This window comes from Gambusia affinis, linkage group LG07 (genome assembly GCF_019740435.1).
Source record: "Gambusia affinis linkage group LG07, SWU_Gaff_1.0, whole genome shotgun sequence".
Taxonomy (NCBI): Eukaryota; Metazoa; Chordata; class Actinopteri; order Cyprinodontiformes; family Poeciliidae; genus Gambusia; species Gambusia affinis.
Genome location: NC_057874.1, coordinates 10,198,063 through 10,223,265, shown reverse-complemented (window position 1 = coordinate 10,223,265; position 25,203 = coordinate 10,198,063). Strand labels below are relative to the sequence as shown.

General features: G+C 34.6%; 1 protein-coding gene across 2 annotated transcripts; it reads left to right on the top strand.

Annotated features, from left to right (window-relative positions):
- The first annotated feature begins 256 nt into the window (after positions 1 to 256).
- On the top strand, positions 257 to 24,190 carry LOC122834480. 2 transcript variants are annotated; one of them, XM_044122962.1, is made up of 18 exons: positions 257 to 814; positions 2,294 to 2,320; positions 16,128 to 16,418; positions 16,606 to 16,917; positions 17,688 to 17,780; positions 17,946 to 17,984; positions 18,052 to 18,105; positions 18,263 to 18,355; positions 18,599 to 18,637; positions 18,714 to 18,746; positions 19,862 to 19,921; positions 20,332 to 20,430; positions 20,722 to 20,740; positions 21,686 to 21,705; positions 21,786 to 21,826; positions 21,908 to 21,974; positions 22,306 to 22,340; positions 22,436 to 24,190. In XM_044122962.1, exons 1-18 carry the CDS (start codon positions 787 to 789, stop codon positions 22,526 to 22,528), a joined length of 1,443 nt encoding a protein of 480 aa, XP_043978897.1. In that variant the 5' UTR covers positions 257 to 786; the 3' UTR covers positions 22,529 to 24,190. The 2 variants fall into 2 exon arrangements, with proteins under 2 accessions (XP_043978897.1, XP_043978895.1); XM_044122960.1 differs by lacking the exons at positions 257 to 814; positions 2,294 to 2,320 and adding exons at positions 15,503 to 15,581; positions 15,798 to 15,824.
- Positions 24,191 to 25,203: the final 1,013 nt, after the last annotated feature.

The following is a 25,203-nucleotide window of genomic DNA, read 5'->3' as shown; positions in this document are numbered from 1 at the left end:
TTACTGGAGAACCTTAAGCACTAAAACAAGTAGTGTGTCTTTCAGTCGCATGCTGGAGAGCCTCTGTTTTATCTGAATCAAAACAGGCAATGTCAGTGTGCTCGCATGACGAGCCGTTTAGGAATACACCGGTTTTCATGCTGGGCTTAAAATGGTGCGCACTTCTTGGACTTACTCCATTTCTGTTGGTAATTTAACCATTTCAGAAAATTTGGAATCCCTCTTGATTTCCAGCTCTGAATATTTTTTTGATAAGTTCTTACAATCCGACCACGTTGTAAGTGCTGTTACATTATATAAAAGCACTTACGCTGTTACGTAGCCTACTAACTGTACTTGGATTATAAATGAGCATTTGAAACCAAAAGTAAAAACAGCAAACGGCAGGGGACGTTTTGATGTGATTGAATGAATCTCAAACAACAGATTTCTGTGTAAAGTTAATAGAATAAAAGTCTGACTATATGTTATGACTGGCTCAGGGCCATAACAAAAACTGGAGGCCATATCACAAGTGAAAATGCAGAAAAGGAACATTTGTTAAGGATAAAGTATACGGTTAACAAAAGGGAATGTAAGCATTGGATTCAGAGTCGTAACGCAAATGGTTGGATGTGTTTTGTGTATAAGTGATGAGATGTGAAAATAAAAATAAACTCCAGCTTACACTATGAGACAAGGCCCAGCAGGAGAGCAGCACAGAGTGACGTGTCAGGAGGAGAGGAAAAAGAGACCGGAAGGAGAGAACAGAGATACGATTCCTCTGTTCTCTGGATCCACGGCACCATGACCTGCACAGAGAAGGAGCTAAAAGGTCAGGCACAGGCCAGGACACCTAACACAGCTCACAAGGCCTCGGGCCATAACAATGTACAAACCAAATTAAACAGCCTTTATGTGGAAAAAGCTCAGACTAAACTATTGTTTCTTTTAGAGTTGTATTCATTGCATACTGATATTGCAGCTGGCGTAATTTTTGTTTTTTTTCTGTAGATATATTTTCACTGTATACTAGATATACTAGTTTTGAAAGGCTTAAACAAAGTGGTCTAAAGTGTGGTTTGACCACACTTTAGACTCTGCTAACAGAAAATTGTAACAATAGATTTCCTATTAACACCTTCTGTGAAATGAAACCAAGGTTCAATAACATTTATACAGCCAGAGATTCAAAATGTGTTTTGCTTGCCATAATTATGTCTCGTCACTGTATTTTTCTCTTAAAATTGTTTGAATTGTTTTGTTATTTTAGTTTGTCTTATTTTATTTAAATGTAAATAAAATGTTTATTTTTTTGACAGAGCAGTTCTAGTTTTAATATTGTCACTTGATCACACTTGAATAAAATGCTTCCGCCTTACTTGATGTTTATGTCGTGAATGACATGGCGAGTAAGAAAAAGTCACATTTAAAGTCGAACATAAATGCAAATATTGCGAAATTTCTTCTAAATCAGCATCACAAATTCTATAATTTTGACTGAAAAAGTATCACAAAAACAATCCCGAAATCCCGGATGGACTGAATAATGTGAAACGATGCTCAGTTATGATTTATTTTCTAAGAAGTACTTACTGAATGCAGAGAAATGTATTTATTCATATTTTAAGAGTTTATCAATAAACTTTGTCACAACCGACCGAAGGAAAATGAGTTTGACACCCCGCAGTAGAAAATAGCGTTGTGAAATGTATTTATCTTTGTTAAGTAGCTATGTATTTATCTTTGATGATGACATGAACTTGTTAGTTCCTCTGTCTATTGTAGTAGATGATATATTGTGAAAATCCGGTAGAAATGATGCACTAATGGAGTCATGTTTACATAGAAACAACGCGCTACGAGGCTTTGCTTGTGAGACTTGCGGTCACGTGGGTCGGTTGTGGGAGGAGCTTGGTAAGGTCCATTCTGATACTCTCTGTGGTTTTCCTGCAAGTAGCGAGGAGATGCTTACACCCATCTGTATGCAGACGGTCATTAGCTTCTCTCACAGGTTATGAACGGTGACTGTCTGCATCATGATGGGACTCCTGGTTTTTCTCATCCTGTTGGGTAAGTTAATTGTTTTTATTCAACATGACTGCAAATCACTACTGATGAAACGGTTTAATATTTTAAAACAACTATTTGTTTTGTCACTGCCTGTAAGGCTCAGTTCAGTAGTTTAATCTGACGAGGAATTACAATTTTGAATCGAAACTATTTACATGAATTATAACTTTTTCTGACTAAAATTTTACATTCAATTATAATTCAGTTTATATAAATTGAAAAAACAACATGTTGTTTACAGGTGCTTTTGATGAGTTGCAAGTACAAGGTAAGTTTCTGATTTCTGTCACCTAAGATTGATAAAATACTATATTACTGCCTGATATTTAGCACAATGTAAAACTGAACTAGCTGAGAATCTTAAGCATACTTTGGTTAAAAACACATTTACACTCATGTAATTTTCCCTTAATATTGTTATAACATTTTTCAACAACTGTTGTTTCTGTTTGTCTCATGTCCAAAGTGAATGGTTAAGTCTGATCCAACATGTTTCCCTTTATTACAGATTAATAAATTATTTCTCATAGGAAAATGTCTTATTATCTGTATTGTAACTAAACATTTGATCCTTTGTTTTTATTTCAGCTCTTCGTCAGGCTAAACTAACAGTGGATTCACCATCAATTAAAGACACAGATTCAGTCACATTAAGCTGTCAGGCTCCAGTTCATGTTTCTGTGCATGAGTGTCGTTTCTATGTGAATGGAGGAACTCAGACACTTTTTCCCTGCATAAAGACGTTTACAGGAACTGAACTGCTGTTGATGGCAAAGAAAAGTTTACCCTCTGTGGTTGAAGTGAGATGTTATTATACTGTAAAATATGAATCTGTAATTTCTCCATCTCCCCACAGTGAAACATCCTTTATTACTATAAGTAAGTCGCTGCTTCCTTCTTGGACAGGTTCTAGTTTAGCTCAATTAATAGAAAACTTATCAAAACTAAACAGGAAAAGGTTAGCTCTGTGATTTTATAACTGGAATCAAATCATGAACTCTATTTCAATGACACAACATATAAATTATTTTACTTTGCCTGTTGACATCAATTATTTCTTCTTTAGGTCTGAAACCACAAATAATTGTAAACTATCGTGAGGGTCAAGCTGCTTTCTTCTCCTGCTCTCTGCCTGGATCTGTGAAACCTGATACAAAATGTAATCTGTACTTTGGAGAATCAAGTCGTCCAGCAGCAACAAGAACAATATTAAAAACCAAAACAAAAACCAACCAGTGGCACTGCTTGACTCAAATTGAAGAAAATGAGTTGTTGAGACGTCTACGATTGGCTAAACAGAAGGAGGTCAGCTGTGATTATAAATTGGAAAGAGATGGGAAATCTTTGTCACCTCGTAGTGATCCATACAGATTCACTGGTGAGTCAAACATGAATATAGTAAATATTCTAATATATATATATATATATATCAGGGGTATATATCAGGGGTGTCAAAGTCAAATGGACGGAGGGCCAAATAAAAAATTTAGCTACAAGCCGAGGGCCGGACTGATCGAATGTTCATTGAGATTTTTTTAAATGACGCATTTGGTCTACTGCAGCGGACCGGCCCAAGCCTTCGTAAATTTCCTGCGGACCGGGGGCAAATCAGGATCATCCCAGGGGCCGTAGAAAATCTTCTCGCGGGCCGGATGTGGCCCGCGGGCCTTGACTCTGACATAGGTGATATATATATATATATATTTTTTTTTTCATGAATCCCTGTTGTTTTTAATTAAGTTATGGACTTCTCTGGGCCATCAAAGTTGTAATGTTGTGTGTGGCACAAAGATGTAAGCAGTCGATAATTTAAATCCTGTAATATGCGAGGTTGAGCCTCCAGGATCCAACTTGTTAGATCAAAATGTCCCACAGATTCTGGATTAGACTGAGATGTGATGGATTTGGAGACATCCTTTAGCTCCACTTGAAACTGAATGAAAATGTCTTTTCAATCTTGTTCTGTTTCTCCTGTAACATCCTTTTATCCTTTAAGATTTTTAGCAGGGTGCTAAAATAGTGTACCGCCACAATAAACTGATGTAATTTTGTGACAGCTTCCTATCAGAAACAGCATTAATTTCCACAATAATTTGAGCTACAGTAACTCATCTGTTTGATTAGACCAAATCAAACATCCTCCTTCTTCACTTGAAATTGAGGCTGGCCTCTCTAAACCTGAAAAACAAAAGCTGCAGCTTTGGAGGTGCAGCCATAACAATTTCTGCCCATTTTAGCAGCTTTCAATAAATCAAGTTTCAGGGATAAATGTACACTTCTTGCCTAATGCATCCCTCTGACCAATAGCTGCAATAATGAAAAAAAAAAAGTTTTGTTTTGTATTTCTCGTTGATGATAATAATGTTGTTCCTGATTGGTGAATCCAGTAATATTTATCATTTATTTATAAACTACATGACAAATACAAATTACCTTTCAATGAAATGTGAAAAAATCCTGAAGTAAGCAGAAGCGCATTTTAATCAGTTTCATGAAAATGGTATAAAAATTCATAATTTAGCTGCACTTGAAACTGATAAAATCTGTTTTCTAATTTTAGGTATTGTGGAAGGAGATTTAACTGAGATCAGCAAAATACCAACAAGATCTATGAAGACCGAAGGTTCGTTGAGCACTGAGTCGCCCATCCAGGGTAATGATGACACATGTTGAAAGAAAACTGTTATTTGTTTAGAAAACTGTCTTACTGTGATTTTTTTTTTTTAAATCTTACATTCAAATTATTTTCACTCTGTTTAATTTACAGCTATCTGCTAATGTCTTTCAGCTTTAAATAACGTTTTAGCTCAGTAATGATCTTCATGAGTCTTGTAAGCATTTCATGAGGCTGATACAGAGATAGAAATGAACAAATTGACTACAAGGTGATGCATTTTTACTCACACGGTCTAAATCCTTGGTGTTAAAGAAAAATTTATCAATGGTTGGAGATGGTAGATGAGAAATTTCCTCTGTTGAAATACGACAAATGATCTCAGTAAAAAATCTAAAGAGGTTTAAAGCCGAAACAAATGTCAGTCTATTTTTCCCCCTGGAGAATTAATTTAATGAAACAATGTCATTTTACAGGACTTTGTATTGACTGTTAACTGGATTTCTCTCTATTTAAACCTTTTCTGCTTCGCGGCAAGTTAACTTTCCAAGATCATGAAACAAACTAGTTCCAGTACCTTGCTAAAAATATTTATAACCTTAAATGTTTTTTCACATTGTTTCATTTTACCACCACAAATATCTGTGTATTTTCTGTAATAACGGAGAACACAGTAACACATGATGAAAATGATACATGACTTTCAAAATGTTTTGTAAATAATAATCTGAAATAAAAATATAGACAGTTTTAATTTGACATGTTTTTGGGGAATTGTCTGAAGAACAAAACTTTCTTATTGCTACTTCTGAACTTCTTGTATGTTTTCAGTCTTGCCACAGATTCTTAGCTGGATTTAAGTCCAGACTTTAACTAGGCTGTTTTAACACATTAACTTGATTCATTGTAAAACTTTCCTTTGCAGTTCTGGTTGTGTGTTTAGGTGGAAGATGAACCTTCACCCTAGTCTCAAACCTTTTGACGCCTCTACTGGGTTTGTTTTCTTGATCTTGATTTAGCTTCACTTATCTTTTCATCAACTCTCACTGGTTTCCATTTCTCAGGTGAAGAGAAAACATCCCCACATAAAGATGCTGCCACCACCACAGAAGGAAGTGGCAAGGTGCTGTTCAGTGGTAGTTTTCTTTCACACAAAACATGTTGCATGTTGGCTAAAAAAGGTCCAATTGGACCTTTTACCTACATGTTGCTGCGTTTCCTGGCCTTACTGTGGTAAAATTGAAGAGAAAATATTTCAGGTTTTCTTCTTGCTGTTCTGTGTAAGTCTGACTTGTGGAGTGAACAATTCATAGTTATCGTGTTGCAATGTTTCTCTAACCGAGCTGTTGGTAACTGCAGCTCATCCAGAGTCATTATGAGCCTTATCTGAGTAATGTGCTTCTTTTCCAGCATCAGTTTTGGACCGCTGTGTCATGCTGCACTCTTTCCATTTCCAGACAATACAGATTCTCCTTCACCTATCGGCCGAGTTCCTTGGTCTCCATTATGCCGTTTGTTTACTAATGATTTATAATAAACCTCAGATATTTATGGAAAAGCTGAATTTATTCTCAGATGATATTTTACACTCTGATGGACTCTACTAGCTGGTTGACTTCTGAAAGCAGCAGGTTGAAAGCTACAATAATACCCTCAAATTACACAAATTACTGCCTGATTTAAAATGAATCCTACTAAATTAAAACATTATTTCTGAAGAGTCAGACGTTCCTAAAATTATTAGAAAGTAAAATAAAATGAGCAGAAACTTTGAACAAGTAAAAATCCGTTTATAATTACTTATTGAAAATGTTGTGTAGGAAATAATTTCTTTCATACTCATGAATCAACAGAAAACTTTTTGTTACTGGAACAATTATTGATCTCCTTGAATGTTCCCACCGCTGTATTAATGATTAGTCTTTGTGACCAGAACGCCTCCTTGCCATCACCCTAATCTTCAGCTCCCTCTACTGATCCTCTCTCATATTTGAGGCAGGACTATGGCCTTAACATTACTTTATGCATTAAAAATGTATTACTAAAATTAAAACGCTACATTCAACCCAGGTTTGATGTATAAATAATTGAATAAGAAATGTGTTTTAATAATCAAGTCAGCCTTAATGAAAATAACAAACAAAAGTCAGCCTTCTTTCTCCACCGGTGTAGTTGTGTTTGGGGTAACAGTGGGGTTAATTACAGCAGACTGTGAACATGCATGGTCACCATGGCAACGTGGGAGGTGGTTATATCTCAGTTAAACTCAGGAACAATGCTAACTTTGAAGAAGATGAAACAGAGAAACTGTAGATGAGAAATACATTAAGAAAGTAAAAGTGAGTACACTTTGTACAAAATGTAAGGAAACATAAGAGACTCTGAACATTTAGACTTAATCAAACACGCTGGAAGTTATTAAAGGTTGGACAAGTTGTGTGTGATTGTGGGTTGTACCGTTGAGTCATGCTGATGCTCTCTGTGGTTTTCCTGCAAGTAGTGAACAAAATAAGACTCTGAGCTCCATGCTGTTGGAGCCTGTAAAGGGTTGGATGAATTTGTTTTTGTTGATGTATTGATGTTGCGGCTGAGTGGTGGATTTATTGTTGTTTGTTTGTGTTTTGTGCTTGGGCCCTCCTCCTTGTCAGCCAGCCTACTTCTATAATTGGCAGGCGGGCAGCAGCTGGGGTGTTCTGGTTGTTTGATCGAGGAGTGGGGAGTGGAATGGTTTCTTTACCGTCAAATAAACTTTACTTATTATAAGTCAACTCGGAGACTATTTTTGATTAAAAGAAGGTTTGATATCTTTCGACAAGAAGCAATCTCCGCGAGTGCTTTTTGGTTTTGACGAGTCGGAGACCTCCTCCTGAGGACTACTCTGGCGATGAGAAATTTTGGAGGCTTGTTAAGACGCCAGAGTAGCCGTAACACATGCAGTCAGACTTTATCTTCTCTGCAGGGTTTTGATCAGTTTACGTTGGTTCCACCATGATAGGATGTCTAGTTTTTATTGTTCTTTTGGGTAAGTTCATTTTCCTACATTCTCTCAACATCAACATGAGTTTCTACTGATAAATATAGACATGCACAACATGTAATTTGATTGGGTCATATGGGCTGGAAGCCTTTGTTTTGTAGATTATGCTGCAGTTTGCAAATGAAAATATTTGTACAAATTGTTCTTTTTTATTCTGACTTTAAAACGTCCCAGTTCAGTGTAAGTTTACAGTCTTTCAATTTCTGCAAGTAAGTATTTTATTAAACTTTCTTTCAAACAGGTTCCTTTCAAGAGTTGCAAGGACAAGGTCAGTTTTTGATGTTTCTTATGTTCAGCTCTGTTATTACTTTTTTAAATGATGAAATATCTTAAACAAGGTTTAATAAAAATCCTCCTTTTAAAAGATCCACACTCTCTTTTGGACATGTTATGTTGAGATTACTCTGTTTGTGCTTGACTATTTAAATTGCTGCTATGCTTTAATTTATTTATCTATTTTTATGCTTGTTTCAGTTCTCGTGAATCCAACATGTTTCATTTTATTACAGATTAAAGAATAATTTCTCATAGGAAAATGTCTTATTATCTGTATAGTAACTAAACATTTGATCCTTTGTTTTTATTTCAGCTCTTCATCAGGCTAAACTAACAGTGGATTCATCATTAATCAAAGACACAGATTCAGTCACATTAAGCTGTCAGGCTCCAGTTCATGTTTCTGTGCATGAGTGTCGTTTCTATGTGAATAGAGGAACTCAGACACTTTTTCCCTGCATAAAGACGTTTACAGGAACTGAGCTGCTGTTGATGGCAAAGAAAAGTTTACCCTCTGTGGTTGAAGTGAGATGTTATTATACTGTAAAATATGAATCTGTAATTTCTCCATCTCCCCACAGTGAAACATCCTTTATTACTATAAGTAAGTCGCTGCTTCCTTCTTGGACAGGTTCTAGTTTAGCTCAATTAATAAAAAACTTATCAAAACTAAACAGGAAAAGGTTAGCTCTGTGATTTTATAGCTGGAATTGAATCATGAACTCTATTTCAATGACACAACATATAACATATTTTACTTTGCCTGTTGACACCAATTATTTCTTCTTTAGGTCTGAAACCACAACTGGATGTAAACTATCGTGAGGGTCAACCTGCTTTCTTCATCTGCTCTCTGCCTGGATCTGTGAAACCTGATACAAAATGTAATCTGTATTTTGGAGAATCAAGTCATCCAGCAGCAACAAGAACAATATCAAAAACCAAAACAAGAACCAACCAGTGGCACTGCTTGACTCAAATTGAAGAAAATGAGTTGTTGAGACGTCTACGATTGGTTAAACAGAAGGAGGTCAGCTGTGATTATAAATTGGAAAGAGATGGGAAATCTTTGTCACCTCGTAGTGATCCATACAGATTCACTGGTGAGTCAAACATGATTACAGTAAATATTCTAATATATATATATATTTTCATAAATCCCTGTTGTTTTTAATTAAGTTATGGACTTCTCTGGGCCATCAAAGGCGTAATGTTGTGTGTGGCACAAATATGTAAGCAGTCGATAATTTAAATCCTGTAAGATGTGAGGTTGAGCCTCCAGGATCCAACTTGTTAGATCAAAATGTCCCACAGATTCTGGATTAGACTGAGATGTGATGGATTTGGAGACATCCTTTAGCTCCACTTGAAACTGAATGAAAATGTCTTTTCAATCTTGTTCTGTTTCTCCTGTAACATCCTTTTATCTTTTTAGATTTTTAGCAGGGTGCTAAAATAGTGTGCTGCCACAATAAACTGATGTAATTTTGTGACAGCTTCCTATCAGAAACAGCATTAATTTCCACAATAATTTGAGCTACAGTAACTCATCTGTTTGATTAGACCAAATCAAACATCCTCCTTCTTCACTTGAAATTGAGGCTGGCCTCTCTAACCCTGGAAAACAAAAGCTGCAGCTTTGGAGGTGCAGCCATAACAATTTCTGCCCATTTTAGCAGCTTTCAATAAATCAAGTTTCAGGGATAAATGTACACTTCTTGCCTAATGCATCCCTCTGACCAATAGCTGCAATAATGAAAAAAAAAAAGTTTTGTTTTGTATTTCTCGTTGATGATAATAATGTTGTTCCTGATTGGTGAATCCAGTAATATTTATCATTTATTTATAAACTACATGACAAATACAAATTACCTTTCAATGAAATGTGAAAAAATCCCAAAGTAAGCATAAGCTCATTTTAATCAGTTTCATGAAAATGGTATAAAAATTCATAATTTAGCTGCACTTGAAACTGATAAAATCTGTTTTCTAATTGTAGGTATTGTGGAAGGAGATTTAACTGAGATCAGTTCAACACCAACAAGATCAACCAAGACCAAAGGCTCTTCGAACGCTGTTTTGCCCGTCCAGAGTAAAGATGAAATATACTTTAGAAAAATGTTGTTGTCTTTCTTTCTCTACTGAGGTTATAATATCAGCATCCCAGTGTTTTAGTTTTCAGCAGGAGTAAACAGTCTAGTAAAGATAAACGATTGCTGGTTTATGTATGATGTCAACTTCTCTTTATTTCCTCAACAGAATCCGTCACCCAAAGAACTGTCACAGTTTTTACCACAGGTATGTGAAATATGTCAGAATAACAGCAGAGACCCAGAACATTGTGGATTTTTTATATTATTTCTAGGTACAACGAAGCTGACAACGAGTATCTCCACTATTTCCACTTCTACCAAGTCAGGTAGGAAAATGTACTAATGTGTGATAATCAGCCATAACACTGAGACTATATTGTGAAAATATTCATCTACTTTAATGGGGTTTATTGTGTTTTAATCAGAAAAATGCAAATGTGATGTGATTTTTACTTTAAAGATTGCATAATTTATAAAAAGACAGAGAACCATTTTTTCTCTGCAATTTAATGTAAACTGGAGTAAAATAACAAAAAAACAAAACACAGAATATATCTAAAAAAAATAGCTGTGCGAATAAGTACAGTATAGAAATTATTCATTAGATTAATGAACAAATAAACATTTAAGGTGTTGCACTTTTAGCTTCAGTCGTATTGAGATAAAATCAACAAATGTTTACTTTCTGTCTAAAATATCCTGTTGACCAGCAGGTGCAGAAATTAAGAAATAATCTTTTGTTCCCTTTACCAGTCTGTGCTAAAAAATCCTCGTCTGTCTGGTGTAACTTTTATTTATTTATTTAGTTGAGTCACTGAAGATCTATTTTCTAATTTTAGGTCATGTGGAAGGAGAATTAACTGAGATCAGCAAAATACCAACAAGATCTATGAAGACCGAAGGTTCTTTGAGCACTGAGTCGCCCATCCAGGGTAAAGATGACACATGTTGAAAGAAAACTGTTATTTGTTTAGAAAACTGTCTTATTGCGATCATAATCTCAGCATCCCAGCATCGTGGCTGCAGGAGTAACCAGTCTAGTAAAGAGACTGGTTTCTTTCCTCTCGAAGGAGTTCACTCCAAGGTCAATGCCACAGTGGGAATAAGAGAAATAACTTTAACACAAAATATTACTTAAGAGTTTATAGAGATCATTGAAATAAAAAGTAAAACCTTTTCCTTATTTAATTTTTCTCATTGTCAGAATCATTCACCCAAACAACCATGACAGTTTTCACTACAGGTACGGTGAAATATGGCAAAACGTTAACATTAACCCAGAATATTGTAATGCATATTTTTTGTTTAACTATAGCAGAGCTGACAAATAGTATCTCAAGTGTTTCTCTTAACGTTGTGGTAATTATACCAAACTTCTCTGTAGCAGCAGGTAGAAACTGGACAGCAGCTCCGTCTCCCTCTGCTGAGATGCTTTTATGGAGCATTGGATCAGGACTGGCTGTGGGTGGCGTCTTGTGTGCAGCAACATTTCTCTTCAGTCTCTGCAAAACGGGTGAGAATTACATTACTATTTAGCTGTATTAACTTTTTTTTATTTACATTTGACTATAATCTTGTCATGATTATAGAAAATATTCCAGAAGTCATTAACTAATAATGCTATTTTAATACAAGTAGGTTAATTTTGTTTCTTTTCCTTGCTTACAGAGAAACAGAAATCCAGGAGGTGAGAAAAAGTATATTTATTTAAATTTAACTATGCTGCTATGGGTTTTTGTTAGTACAGGGAAGATTTTTGCTTTGATTTCTCTCTTTTCAGCATTTATTTTGTCGTAATAAAAATATCTGATTTCTTAATATTGTTTCACATTGTTCAAATATACCTACACCAACCTACACCACTGTTTAATTTAATTTAAAAATGTATTAAGATAAAGACGTTTTGCTAAAATGTCCTTATTTTGCTACCTAGTGTGCTGTGTGACATTATTGCAGGGAGATTTTTTTTCTTTTTTTCTTATAGAGTAATATGCGATACAAATTACTATAAAAAATGTTAGAAGCTTATTTACCTGCTCTGACAAATGGTAAATATACATTTGCTGATGTCTCAAGTTATTTGGACATTATAATAAAATCCATACAATCTGAAAACATGTGAAGCTGAAAAGCTTAAATTTTTTCATAAATTTGAGCAGTAGTGAACAATCAATGATTTAACAGAAAACAAATGTGTCAAATAAAACTTTGCAAAAAATGAGCAGAATTAGTCAGAATCTTAATTTTAGTTGTCAGAGCTGTAAGTCCTAAAGGATTAATAAAGTTGGTTTCATTTATTAGCAAAGACCAGGATTAAACACAAATAAAATATCAGATTTATCAGAACAAATAAAACATTATTTCAGAAATATATTTTCATGTAGAGATTTTCCTTGTATAACAAAAACAAACTCTTCTAACTTTAAATTGTGTTTTAGTTTCATTGCAGCGGCTGGGATGATTATGGTGAGTTATTGATTATCTGTTTTTATACCACTGAACTCGTGTGCTTGTTCTGTAGTGGATTAAAACTACTATTACTCCATTTTGTTTAACACAATGTTTGACCATCTGCAGGCTGATTGTGAGGAAACCTACACCACTGTTTCCTATTCTGATTACAAAACTGATACTTGGTGAGTTTTTTCTAAAACTGTATTTATTCTAACTGAAACAAGATTTGACATTCAGGATTTGTTGTTACTGCAAAGGAAATTAGATCCATTTACATCGTTTTCAGACTGAGCAGGTCAGAAAGCGTCACCATGACAACGTGTGCACATTTTAAACAGAAAATGTGAACAACTGAGCGGATCAAACACAACCAGCCATAATTTGATGAATAAAAAAATCTTTCTCTAACTAGTAAGGCAATAAATGGGATTTTTTAAAATTGAAAGTTAATGCTAACTGTGTTTTATTTTTACAGAGTGATGATACATCAGCTGTGAGACGCCATGAATGCAGCACTTCAAAAACAACTGTTGTTTTTTTTTTTTAATCTTGCATTCAAATTATTTTCACTTTGTTTAATTTACAGCTATCTGCTAATTTCTTTCAGCTTTAAATAACGTTTTAGCTCAGTAATGATCTTCATGAGTCTTGTAAGCATTTCATGAGGCTGATGTAGAGATAGAAATGAACAAATTGACTACAAGGTGATGCATTTTTACTCACACGGTCTAAATCCTTGGTGTTAAAGAAAAATTGATCAATGATTGGAGATGGTAGATGAGAAATTTCCTCTGTTGAAATACGACAAATGATCTCAGTAAAAAACCTAAAGAGGTTTAAAGCCGAAACAAATGTCAGTCTTTTTTTCCCCCTGGAGAATTAATTTAATGAAACAATGTCATTTTACAGGACTTTGTATTGACTGTTAACTGGATTTCTCTCTATTTAAACCTTTTCTGCTTCGCGGTAAGTTAACTTTCCAAGATCATGAAACAAACTAGTTCCAGTACCTTGCTAAAAATATTTATATCCCTTAAATGTTTTTTCACATTGTTTCATTTTACCACCACAAATGTCGGTGTATTTTCTGTAATAACGGAGAACACAGTAGCACATGATGAAAATGATACATGACTTTCAAAATGTTTTGTAAATAAAATTCTGAAATAAAAATATAGACAGTTTTAATTTGACATGTTTTTGGGGAATTGTCTGAAGAACAAAACATTCTTATTGCTACTTCTGAACTTCTTGTATGTTTTCAGTCTTGCCACAGATTCTTAGCTGGATTTAAGTCCAGACTTTAACTAGGCTGTTTTAACACATTAACTTGATTAATTGTAAAACTTTCTTTTGCAGTTCTGGTTGTGTGTTTAGGTGGAAGATGAACCTTCACCCTAGTCTCAAACCTTTTGACGCCTCTACTGGGTTTATTTTCTTGATCTTGATTTAGCTTCACTTATCTTTTCATCAACTCTCACTGGTTTCCATTTCTCAGGTGAAGAGAAAACATCCCCACATAATGATGCTGCCACCACCACAGAAGGAAGTGGCAAGGTGCTGTTCAGTGGTAGTTTCCTTTCACACAAAACATGTTGCATGTTGGCTGAAAAAGGTCCAATTGGACCTTTTACCTACATGTTGCTGCGTTTCCTGGCCTTACTGTGGTAAAATTGAAGAGAAAATATTTCAGGTTTTCTTCTTGCTGTTGTTCTGTGTAAGTCTGACTTGTGGAGTGAACAATTCATAGTTATCGTGTTGTAATGTTTCTCTAACTGAGCTGTTGGTAACTGCAGCTCATCCAGAGTCATTATGAGCCTTATCTGAGTAATGTGCTTCTTTTCCAGCATCAGTTTTGGACCGCTGTGTCATGCTGCACTCTTTCCATTTCCAGACAATACAGATTCTCCTTCACCTATCGGCCGACTTCCTTGGTCTCCATTATGCCGTTTGTTTACTAATGATTTATAATAAACCTCAGATATTTATGGAAAAGCTGAATTTATTCTCAGATGATATTTTACACTCTGATGGACTCTACTAGCTGGTTGACTTCTGAAAGCAGCAGGTTGAAAGCTACAATAATACCCTCAAATTACACAAACTACTGCCTGATTTAAAATGAATCCTACTAAATTAAAACATTACTTCTGAAGAGTCAGACGTTCCTAAAATTATTAGAAAGTAAAATAAAATGAGCAGAAACTTTGAACAAGTAAAAATCCGTTTATAATTACTTATTGAAAATGTTGTGTTGGAAATAATTTCTTTCATACTCATGAATCAACAGAAAACTTTTTGTTACTGGAACAATTATTGATCTCCTTGAATGTTCCTACCGCTGTATTAATGATTAGTCTTTGTGACCAGAACGCCTCCTTGCCATCACCCTAATCTTCAGCTCCCTCTACTGATCCTCTCTCATATTTAAGGCAGGACTCTGACCTTAACATTACTTCATGCATTGAAAAACGTATTACTAAAATTAAAATGCTACATTCAACCCAGGTTTGATGTATAAATAATTTGAATAAGAAATGTGTTTTAATAATCAAGTCAGCCTTAATGAAAATAACAAACAAAAGTCAGCCTTCTTTCTCCACCGGTGTAGTTGTGTTTGGGGTTACAGTGGGGTTAATTACAGCAGACTGTGAACATGCATGGTCACCATGGCAACGTGGGAGGTGGTTATCTCTCAGTTAAACTCAGGAACAATGCTAACTTTGAAGAAGATGAAACAGAGAAACTGTAGATGAGAAATACATTAAGAAAGTAAAAGTGAGGACACTTTGTACAAAATGTAAGGAAACATAAGAGACCCTGAACATTTAGACTTAATCAAACACGCTGGAAGTTATTAAAGGTCGGACAAGTTGTGTGTGATTGTGGGTTGTACCGTTGAGTCATGCTGATGCTCTCTGTGGTTTTCCTGCAAGTAGTGAACAGAATAAGACTCTGAGCTCCATACAGTCAGACTTTATCTTCTCTGCAGGGTTTTGATCAGTTTACGTTGGTTTCACCATGATAGGATGTCTAGTTTTTATTGTTCTTTTGGGTAAGTTCATTTTCCTACATTCTCTCAACATCAACATGAGTTTCTACTAATAAATATAGACATGCACATTGTGTAGATTATACTGCGGTTTGCAAATGAAAATATTTGTACAAATTGTTCTTTTTTATTTTGACTTTAAAACGTCCCAGTTCAGTGTAAGTTTACAGTCTTTCAATTTCTGCAAGTAAGTATTTTATTAAACTTTCTTTCAAACAGGTTCCTTTCAAGAGTTGCAAGTACAAGGTCAGTTTTTGATGTTTCTTATGTCCAGCTTTGTTATTACTTTTTTAAATGATGAAATATCTTAAACAAGGTTTAATAAAAATCCTCCTTTTAAAAGATCCACACTCTCTTTTGGACATGTTATGTTGAGATTACTCTGTTTGTGCTTGACTATTTAAATTGCTGCTATGCTTTAATTTATTTATCTATTTTTATGCTCGTTTCAGTTCTTGTGAATCCAACATGTTTCATTTTATTACAGATTAATAAATAATTTCACATTATCCATATAACTAAACATTTGATCCTTTGTTTTTATTTCAGCTCTTCGTCAGGCTAAACTAACAGTGGATTCACCATTAATCAAAGACACAGATTCAGTCACATTAAGCTGTCAGGCTCCAGTTCATGTTTCTGTGCATGAGTGTCGTTTCTATGTGAATAGAGGAACTCAGACACTTTTTCCCTGCATAAAGACGTTTACAGGAACTGAGCTGCTGTTGATGGCAAAGAAAAGTTTACCCTCTGTGGTTGAAGTGAGATGTTATTATACTGTAAAATATGAATCTGTAATTTCTCCATCTCCCCACAGTGAAACATCCTTTATTACTATAAGTAAGTCGCTGCTTCCTTCTTGGACAGGTTCAAGTTTAGCTTAATTAATAAATAACTTATCAAAACTAAACAGGAAAAGGTTAGCTCTGTGATTTTATAACTGGAATCAAATCATGAACTCTATTTCAATGACACAACATATCAATTATTTTACTTTGCCTGTTGACACCAATTATTTCTTCTTTAGGTCTTAAGCCACAACTGGATGTAAACTATCGTGAGGGTCAAGCTGCTGCCTTCATCTGCTCTCTGCCTGGATCTGTGAAACCTGATACAAAATGTAATCTGTACTTTGGAGAATCAAGTCATCCAGCAGCAACAAGAACAATATTAAAAACCAAAACAAGAACCAACCAGTGGTTCTGCTCGGGTGAAATTGAAGAAAATGAGTTGTTGATACGTCTACGATTGGTTAAACAGAAGGAGGTCAGCTGTGATTATAAATTGGAAAGAGATGGGAAATCTTTGTCACCTCGTAGTGATCCATACAGATTCACTGGTGAGTCAAACATGATTACAGTAAATATTCTAATATATATATATATTTTCATAAATCCCTGTTGTTTTTAATGAAGTTATGGACTTATCTGGGCCATCAAAGGCGTGATGTTGTGTGTGGCACAAAGATGTAAGCAGTCGATAATTTAATTCCTGTAAGATGTGAGGTTGAGCCTCCAGGATCCAACTTGTTAGATCAAAATGTCCCACAGATTCTGGATTAGACTGAGATGTGATGGTTCTGGAGACGAATCCAAACCTCAAATGTTTTAGTTTTGCTCCTTGAATCGTTCCTGTATCCTTATTGATTTTTAACAGACTGCTGAAATAGTGAACCCTGATCACAAACTGGGGTATTTTTCTGACAGCTGTTCATAAAATTATTTAGATTTGTTAAATGTCACAATAATGAATGTCAGACATTTATTTATTAAATCATAGGTTTATACACAGAATGATTACTCTCTCTTTAAACAATGAGGGGAATTCAGATGATGATGTCATGTCTTTGGAAACTTTTAATTGGTTACTGAACATATTTAATTTAATTGAAGGCACAACAATGAATGTAATTTAAAATTACACCTGAAACACAGTGCTGACCTAAAACAGGAGAAGTTTGGTCTGATTTACTTCAGACAGTGAGAAAAAAAAAATTATTTTATTATTCACATATAATCTCTACAAGAAATCCACATAATCCTTGAATGAGCTGTATCATAAAAATTCACCATTTAGCTGCACTTGATAAAATCTGTTTTCTAATTGTAGGTGTTGTGGAAGGAGATTTAACTGAGATCAGTTCAACACCAACAAGATCAACGAAGACCAAAGGCTCTTCGAACGCTGTTTTGACCGTCCAGGGTAAAGATGAAATATACTTTAGAAAAATCTTATGAAAATCCACCAGATTATTTACTCTGGACTAGTCTGGTTACTCTGATTGTTTAAAGCTAAATGTAGTTTGGATGAAAGCAGAAAGATTGCTGGTTTATGTATGATGTCAACTTCTCTTTATTTCCTCAACAGAATCCGTCACCCAAAGAACTGTCACAGTTTTTACCACAGGTATGTGAAAAATGTCAGAATAACAGCAGAGACCCAGAACATTGTGGATTTTTTATTTTATTTCTAGGTACAACGAAGCTGACAACAAGTATCTCCACTATTTCCACTTCTACCAAGTCAGGTAGGAAAATGTACTAATGTGTAATAATCAGCCGTAACACTGAGACTATATTGTGAAAATATTCATCTACTTTAATGGGGTTTATTGTGTTCTAATCTGAAAAATGTAACTTTTATTTATTTATTTGACTGACTGAAGATTTGTTTTCTAATTTTAGGTCATGTGGAAGGAAAATTAACTGAGATCAGCAAAATACCAACAAGATCTACGAAGACTGAAGGTTCGTTGAACACTGAGTCGCCCATCCAGGGTAAAGATGACACATGTTGAAAGAAAACTGTTATTTGTTTAGAAAACTGTCTTATTACGATCATATTATTTTATTTTGTTCTTACTTCTCAGGTTAGCTCAATGTTTGAAAATTATTCTACCTATAATCTATCAACACTTATTTTCAATCATCTTCAGCACTTTTCATGTTTCTTGAAAATGAGTTGAGATAAGTTTTGATCTACCAGTTTCACAAATCAACTTCCTTTTATTTCCCCGTTAGAATCTGTCCCTCCAACAACTGTCACAGTTTCCACCACAGGTATGAGGTGAATATAACAGCAGTGACTCAGAACATTGTGATAGTTTCATGTTTTTTTTATGTTTTGGTGCCACAGAGCCGACAAAGAGTCAGACCACTTCCACAGCAGGTAGGAAAATCTATTATTGCATTAATCAGAAATAAAATTCAGGCTATATTCTGGAAATATGTATAAAAACATGCTTTTTGTAATTTAATTTTTTTCTTTGTTGCATTTTACTTTGACAAGAATCGTTTTCTGAAATAAATAATATCAACACAAAATGGTCCAGAACTGTGGAGATGAAGGAAAACAATACATGACTGTGCATTTCTATTTAGTCCCCAATACACTCCAATACACTAATGCCCCTAAATAAAATATAATGTGACCAATGGCCTTGGCTACAGTAACTGGATTCACTGTTTGCAGTTTACTACAAACCAAGTAGTGAATATGACACCGTGTGGAGGAAGGTGGCCTCCACACGGTCAGGGGCCATGTTGTTTTCTAATGATGCACTGGGACAAAACCAGAGCTAACTGGTCCCTGGGACAAATTTACTTTCATACCTTCACAGTTTTACTTCACATAATCTCTTCACAGATGCTTTCTATTCAATCTGTTTGAGTTTAACGATGAAGAATAAATGAGAGTTTCAGTGTTCAAACTTGCGAAGCTGGCAGAAAGACACGCCAAAAGTATTGAAGCTGAAACTGCATCAAAAGATGGAAATGCTCAAGAACTCACACATTTTGCACTAAAACTCAAAACTCGTCTCGTATTTGGACTCCATGATGCCTGGATATTCATGAGCTGTTTATTAATTTCTTGAACAAATGAATGTGGCGCTTTCAGCTCTGGAAATTGTAGTAAAGAATGATTAAGACTTGTAGCGGCCCACGGTTCTCTTTGTATGAAACCTTTGAATTTGATGAAAGTAACTAAAAACTTTTTATTTTATTCTGGGATTTAGTCAGAACAATATAAATATTAACATAGCTATTAACTTACTAGAAATAAGTCTGATGTTCTCAACAAAAACAGAACAAGTATAGCTTGATTTAATGTAAGAAAGTAAGAACTGTTTATATTGTTAAGTACTTTAATTATTTTAAGTAGGACATTTGATTGACCAAATAAGTTACAAAATAGAAAGAAATATCTATTCATAAAACGTTTGCACAAAACCAACATTATCTATATTTCACTAAAACATTTATTTCATTTCGTGTTTGTTTTAGCCTCTTCAACTGTTACTTCCACATCTCAAGAAACGACAAATGGGATTTTTATATTCAAAGGTGAGCCTCCAGTTTTACTGTCAATGTTTTAATTGTCTGTTATTGAACTTTCATGTATTTTAAATTACAGCTGTCTGATATTGTCTTTCCTGCAGCAAGATGTTTAAACTAAAGTGGTCAATGTTGACCTAAAAAACTAACCACTAGATTCTAAAGACGAATCATGAAGTTTCCAAATGTTTCAGCTGAATTCATTGCTGTGCATTAAAGTCCTAACAACACTCTTTTTCAATTTGTACCATTAATTAAAATCCATACAGTATTTTTGCTTGTGTAATTCATAAAAAAGACAGATTTGGAAAACAGATTTTTGAGATATGAAGGGTGAATGCATCTAGTTGAGTGTTGCAGCAGCGCAGCGATTCTTGTGAGAAACCTGAAGTGAAACTTGCCTGTGATCTTTAAACCAGATACGAGGATGTTGATAATTGTAGCAACGGTGGTGGGTGGAGTGATTGTGGTCTCCATTCTGGTGGTGGCAGCATGTCTCACGGCCAAAAGAAGAACTGGTGAGAAACGAACACTCTGCTGAGTTTATAAGTAACTTTCAAGATAATCGGACCATTTATGGCTACTGTGAATTCTTAGAAGTAGGATGGATATTGTTCAGAAGTTATTTTTAAATGTCAACTAACCATTTAAAGCAATGTTAGGTTTCTGGTTTTATGCAGTGAATACAAAGGTTTTAGATATTAATTTAGAGATGCATGGCAGCATGAAAACATAAGGAAAAGCCACGAGTCAGAGTGTGAATACAATACAACAAAATAATCTGACTCAATCTGCTTGTTGTTTCTCAGGAAAAGGTTTGCACAACAGGTAAGACTTTCTTGTTCTCATCAGGTTCTTATAAATGAACGCTCACTGACAGCTGGGCATGAATCTGTAAAATTTAATAAAACGTTTCATGCATGTTGTTTAAATGAAACTTTGAATATTGTATTTAAGTGATTAACATACAGACATTTTGGGGGGCAGTGGGAATAAAGGTCCTTTCTGTAACTCATGGAACCACCAGCTGCTTTAGTAGAGTGAGATTAATTCAGCCTCCCGTCTATATACAGATTTCTACACATCCATTTCAAACCAGTAGCCATCTGGTGACTGATGTTAATGTCCACCTGATGGCTGAATCAAAAACAAGATTCAGCCTGAAATTGAACTTTGAGTTAAATTAGAAACTTGCGTTACTTTTTTTCCTCTTTTTTACGCACTGAGCACCACGCGTTTGTCTTGACTGCATCCTTCTGTCATTTTTTCTCAACATATTGTTTGGACTTTATCGTCCTTAGAGGTTACAGAGCTAAAAGTCAAACTACTCTGACAAATCTACCAGCTTTGTTTTCAGATTTTTTTTAATTTTTACCTATGATGTAATTTGGTAACATATATTATAGGTAAAATTATGGTTTATTAAGCAGGAGATCCCATCATTTATATAAAAATTACAATAGTAATCATTTCTATTAATGCAAATTGTTTACCCTGATGGGGGTTATGATGTCATTTAATGATAATTCAGAGAAAAATAAAGTTATTAGTTTATCTGCCTTTGGGCCTTCACAATATTGCTTCAAGACGTGAAGATTTGTTTGGTTTTATTTGTGGCTGTCCTTTTTCTTTTCTTTAAATTTGTAAATTATTTTATCTTTAATTCAAATTTAATCTCAGAAATCAGAAGGTTTTATACTTTGTTTTTGCTGAAATGCTGAACATAAAGCACACACTGACTAAATAAACCTGTTTTTGTTAATCTTTCCACAGAAAACAAGTCAACCTTAAAGGTGATGATATATTTGCAGGGTACTGAAACACCAATGTTTGTTATTCTTATACAATAAATTATATTTAATTTATGTTGCAGATCAGAGTGTGTGGATGAAAATGACTGATAAAACAGAGATGGTAGATAAAATATATTTTATGATGAGTATTATCTTGTTTGGATTATTTTCTCTTCATTTTCCCTTTTCCTCATATTTAAAGTTGCCACTAGATAAAGACGGCGTTTACAGCGTCATCACATCTGGACCTGCTGCTGATCGTCCTGCAGGTGAGTTTATTAACTTTTACACCCACTTGAAATTTATTTGAAAATAGATCAGCAATAAAACGATTCCTAAATGGAAAATAAACTCTAAGGTTTGATTTTTAAAGTATATGTAAACGTTAACCAGAAATGTTTGTGACTTTTCTTTTAAGCCTTTTGAGACAAATACACTAAATATGTGATTATTATTATTACTTCTTAGTGACATTTAAAAAATATTTAATACATTCATCCAATGGCTGATCTTGAAGTAAATATATGTAATTTATACTGTCTAAATTTGCAGAAGTAATGGATTCACACAAAAAAAATATTATTCTTCCTTATTTTTCAGGTCCTGGGAAACCTGCCACCGGAAAACCTAAAGATGTACGAGACGTTTCTCCAGAAAAGTCATTTGTTAATCTTGGCAGGAAATGTTATAAATGTAAGGAGTTCTCATTGCTGCTGTTTTTATTTTCCAGTCTGACGTCTATCACATGTACTGCACCATCCCTGATTTACCTCCTCCATCAACCAGGGATGACGGAGAGTACTGCCTCCTGCAGAATCACTGAAACACATCTTCATGGAGAAAAAACTAATTCCCCGAAGATAATCATTAGGTCTCCTATATAACACTGCACTATTTTGTGGTGATGTGATGTTCTGAAAAAGCCTTTTGTTACAGAAACCCGATGAACAAACAGAACATGTTAAAGATTTGGATATTCAACCCAGGAGATCAGAGAAAAACATCTTATTTTACCCTCTCTTCTCAAACTTAACAAGTAGATTTAATTCTGTGATTTATGTTGGCTCACTATTAATTTTTTTTCACAAAGTTTATCTTTTTAATTTAAATAATTTGTGAAAACTGTTTCTGTGGATGCTGCACACATCAGGTGTGTTTGGCTCTAGTTAAAAGTTTAATCAGAACTACAGTGGATAAAGCGTCGACCTCACTGTCAAACAAGCCGGAGGTTTTACAAGATTTACAAGATTTAAAAAAAATTCAAAGGCTGTAATATAATGGAGGTAATCCAAAGTTGACAAAGTGTTGTTTGGGGAGGGAGTGAGCTCCAGGAATCCACCATCGTCTCCACAGTTCAGGTCCAAGTGGTTCTGATCACACCGGTGGACCGACCGACTCACCTGCTGTCTGGACGCTTCGCTGCCCTGGATCAGACCAAACACTGCTGTGTTATTGTTCCTTTACATTTAAGAGAAACACATGAAATTCACCAAAAAATGTGATTTCAGCCAAAGTGTTTAGGATACAAATGTTTTTGAAAAACACAGAATAACCTTGTACATATTTTGAACTCGACAGTCAGCACAAAGAGCAGAGATGAATTGAATTTTAAACCCAAAGCTTTGCTGTGAGTCTAACAAACTTTCACACTTTTACCTGGTATATATATATATATTCTATATATATTCTATATATATTCTTGTGATGCTGTGGCCGACGTGCGAGTCGCTGCATAGTGGGCGGTTTTCCTGAGAGCTTTTCTGAAACTTCACAGAGGTGAAAAAGTCAAAGAAGTGAAATGGAAAAAAAACGGTGTCAGAAAATTCACATTGTTCATCTTCATTGGCTGCGTAGCTCCTGTTCATCTTTTATTTCATAATGTTTTATTCTTATTTTAAGCTTCACAATTAAGTACATTATAACTCAAATCGACATTTTCCTTTTTTTGTGTGTTGGATTTTATCTGAACAGAAGTTATTAGATTTAGCAGAAGTTAAAACACTTTAAAGGAAAAAGGCAAACTATATTGCATAAAGACATGAAAGAAAAACGTTGTATTAAACATTTTAATACCTATTTTTGTATAAATTTGTGAATTTTTCTCAATTTGCAGACTGATAGTTTCCTTGAAGGGTCAGTTCTTGTGTGATTTTAAGTTTAAAAAATATATTTTGAGCAATTATTTGGAGGCTACACATCCCATACAGGGAGAAAAACCTGTTCATGACTTTATTATTAGTTGGCTTCAGACTTACTGGATACAAGAAAGCTGTTACTGGAACGCACCTTCAAAATAAGAGTTCCTGGATATTTGAGTTTACTTTGACTTGACCTGTTTGGACACTTTGTAATTCCACTTACACTTAATATTCTTTAGTTTGTTAGTTCTCATTGTTTTATTTTTCTTCTCTCCTGTATTATTTGGGTTGAATTTTATTGTGTCTTGGTTCTGTGAAACCTCCTTTTTTTTTTCTTTTGTAATAAATCACCATAATATATTATTCCTTGTTCTCTGGACATTTTTATGTTGCTGCCCCTGAACCTCTAGATCTTGGAGGTGTAACACCCTGACATCGATAAATAGTGGTTTATTTGGGGATGAATGAAAAATACACACTTTACTATTCAGAGGCAGGTTGTGAATAGAGCCACAATTCTGAATATAACACCATGTCATGCTTTATAGATCTTTATATTTTGTATTTAATTGGAAAAACCACGCATTATTTGACCTGTATTTAAACATAAATGTTTTTAATAGGACATTTGATAGACCAAAGAACACAGTTTATTTTTTAAAAAGAGAAAGAAACATATTTTCTTAAGATGTCTGTGAAAAGCAGATGTGATCTGGTAAACATTTGATTAAAATATGAATTTGATCTCATCTCTGATTTAGTGTCTTCAAGTGTCACTTCTAATTATAAAGTGGTGGACATTACAGAAAAAGCGGGAAATCATAAACCTAAGGGCAAAAATATAGGTGAGATTCTTGTTTTACTGTCAGTATTAAGATGTTTCTGTTTTTGCTTCATCCTTGTTTTGTATTTTTTTTAATACGGCTGTTTGATATTGTGCTTCCTTCAGTAAGAAGGAACAATGCAATTACAGAGAGTATACTATTTTAAAATGTGAGTTTTGAGTCTTAATCTGAACATCCTAAATTTATATTTCATTTGTTTCTTGAACAAGTAATCAGTGTCTTCTAAACTTTCGATGGGGAATTTGCTCCCTGTGTCTTAGCCCGCTACGCGCTTTGTAAAGTTACACAGTTAAACATTAACAACAATAATTTGGGTTATTAAGAGAGAAAAAAAACAAAACTGAGAAAAGCATAATACATCTGTAAATTGTGCAAAAGGTTATTGTTTTTTGTGGTTTCTGAAGAGCAGACGTTCACCTGGTTGGCCGACCGTGACATCTGCTGCCCTCTTCCTGAGCATCATGCTCAGACTGCGGCAGGGTTAAACAGTTACATCTAGTTGAAACGTTGCCAAA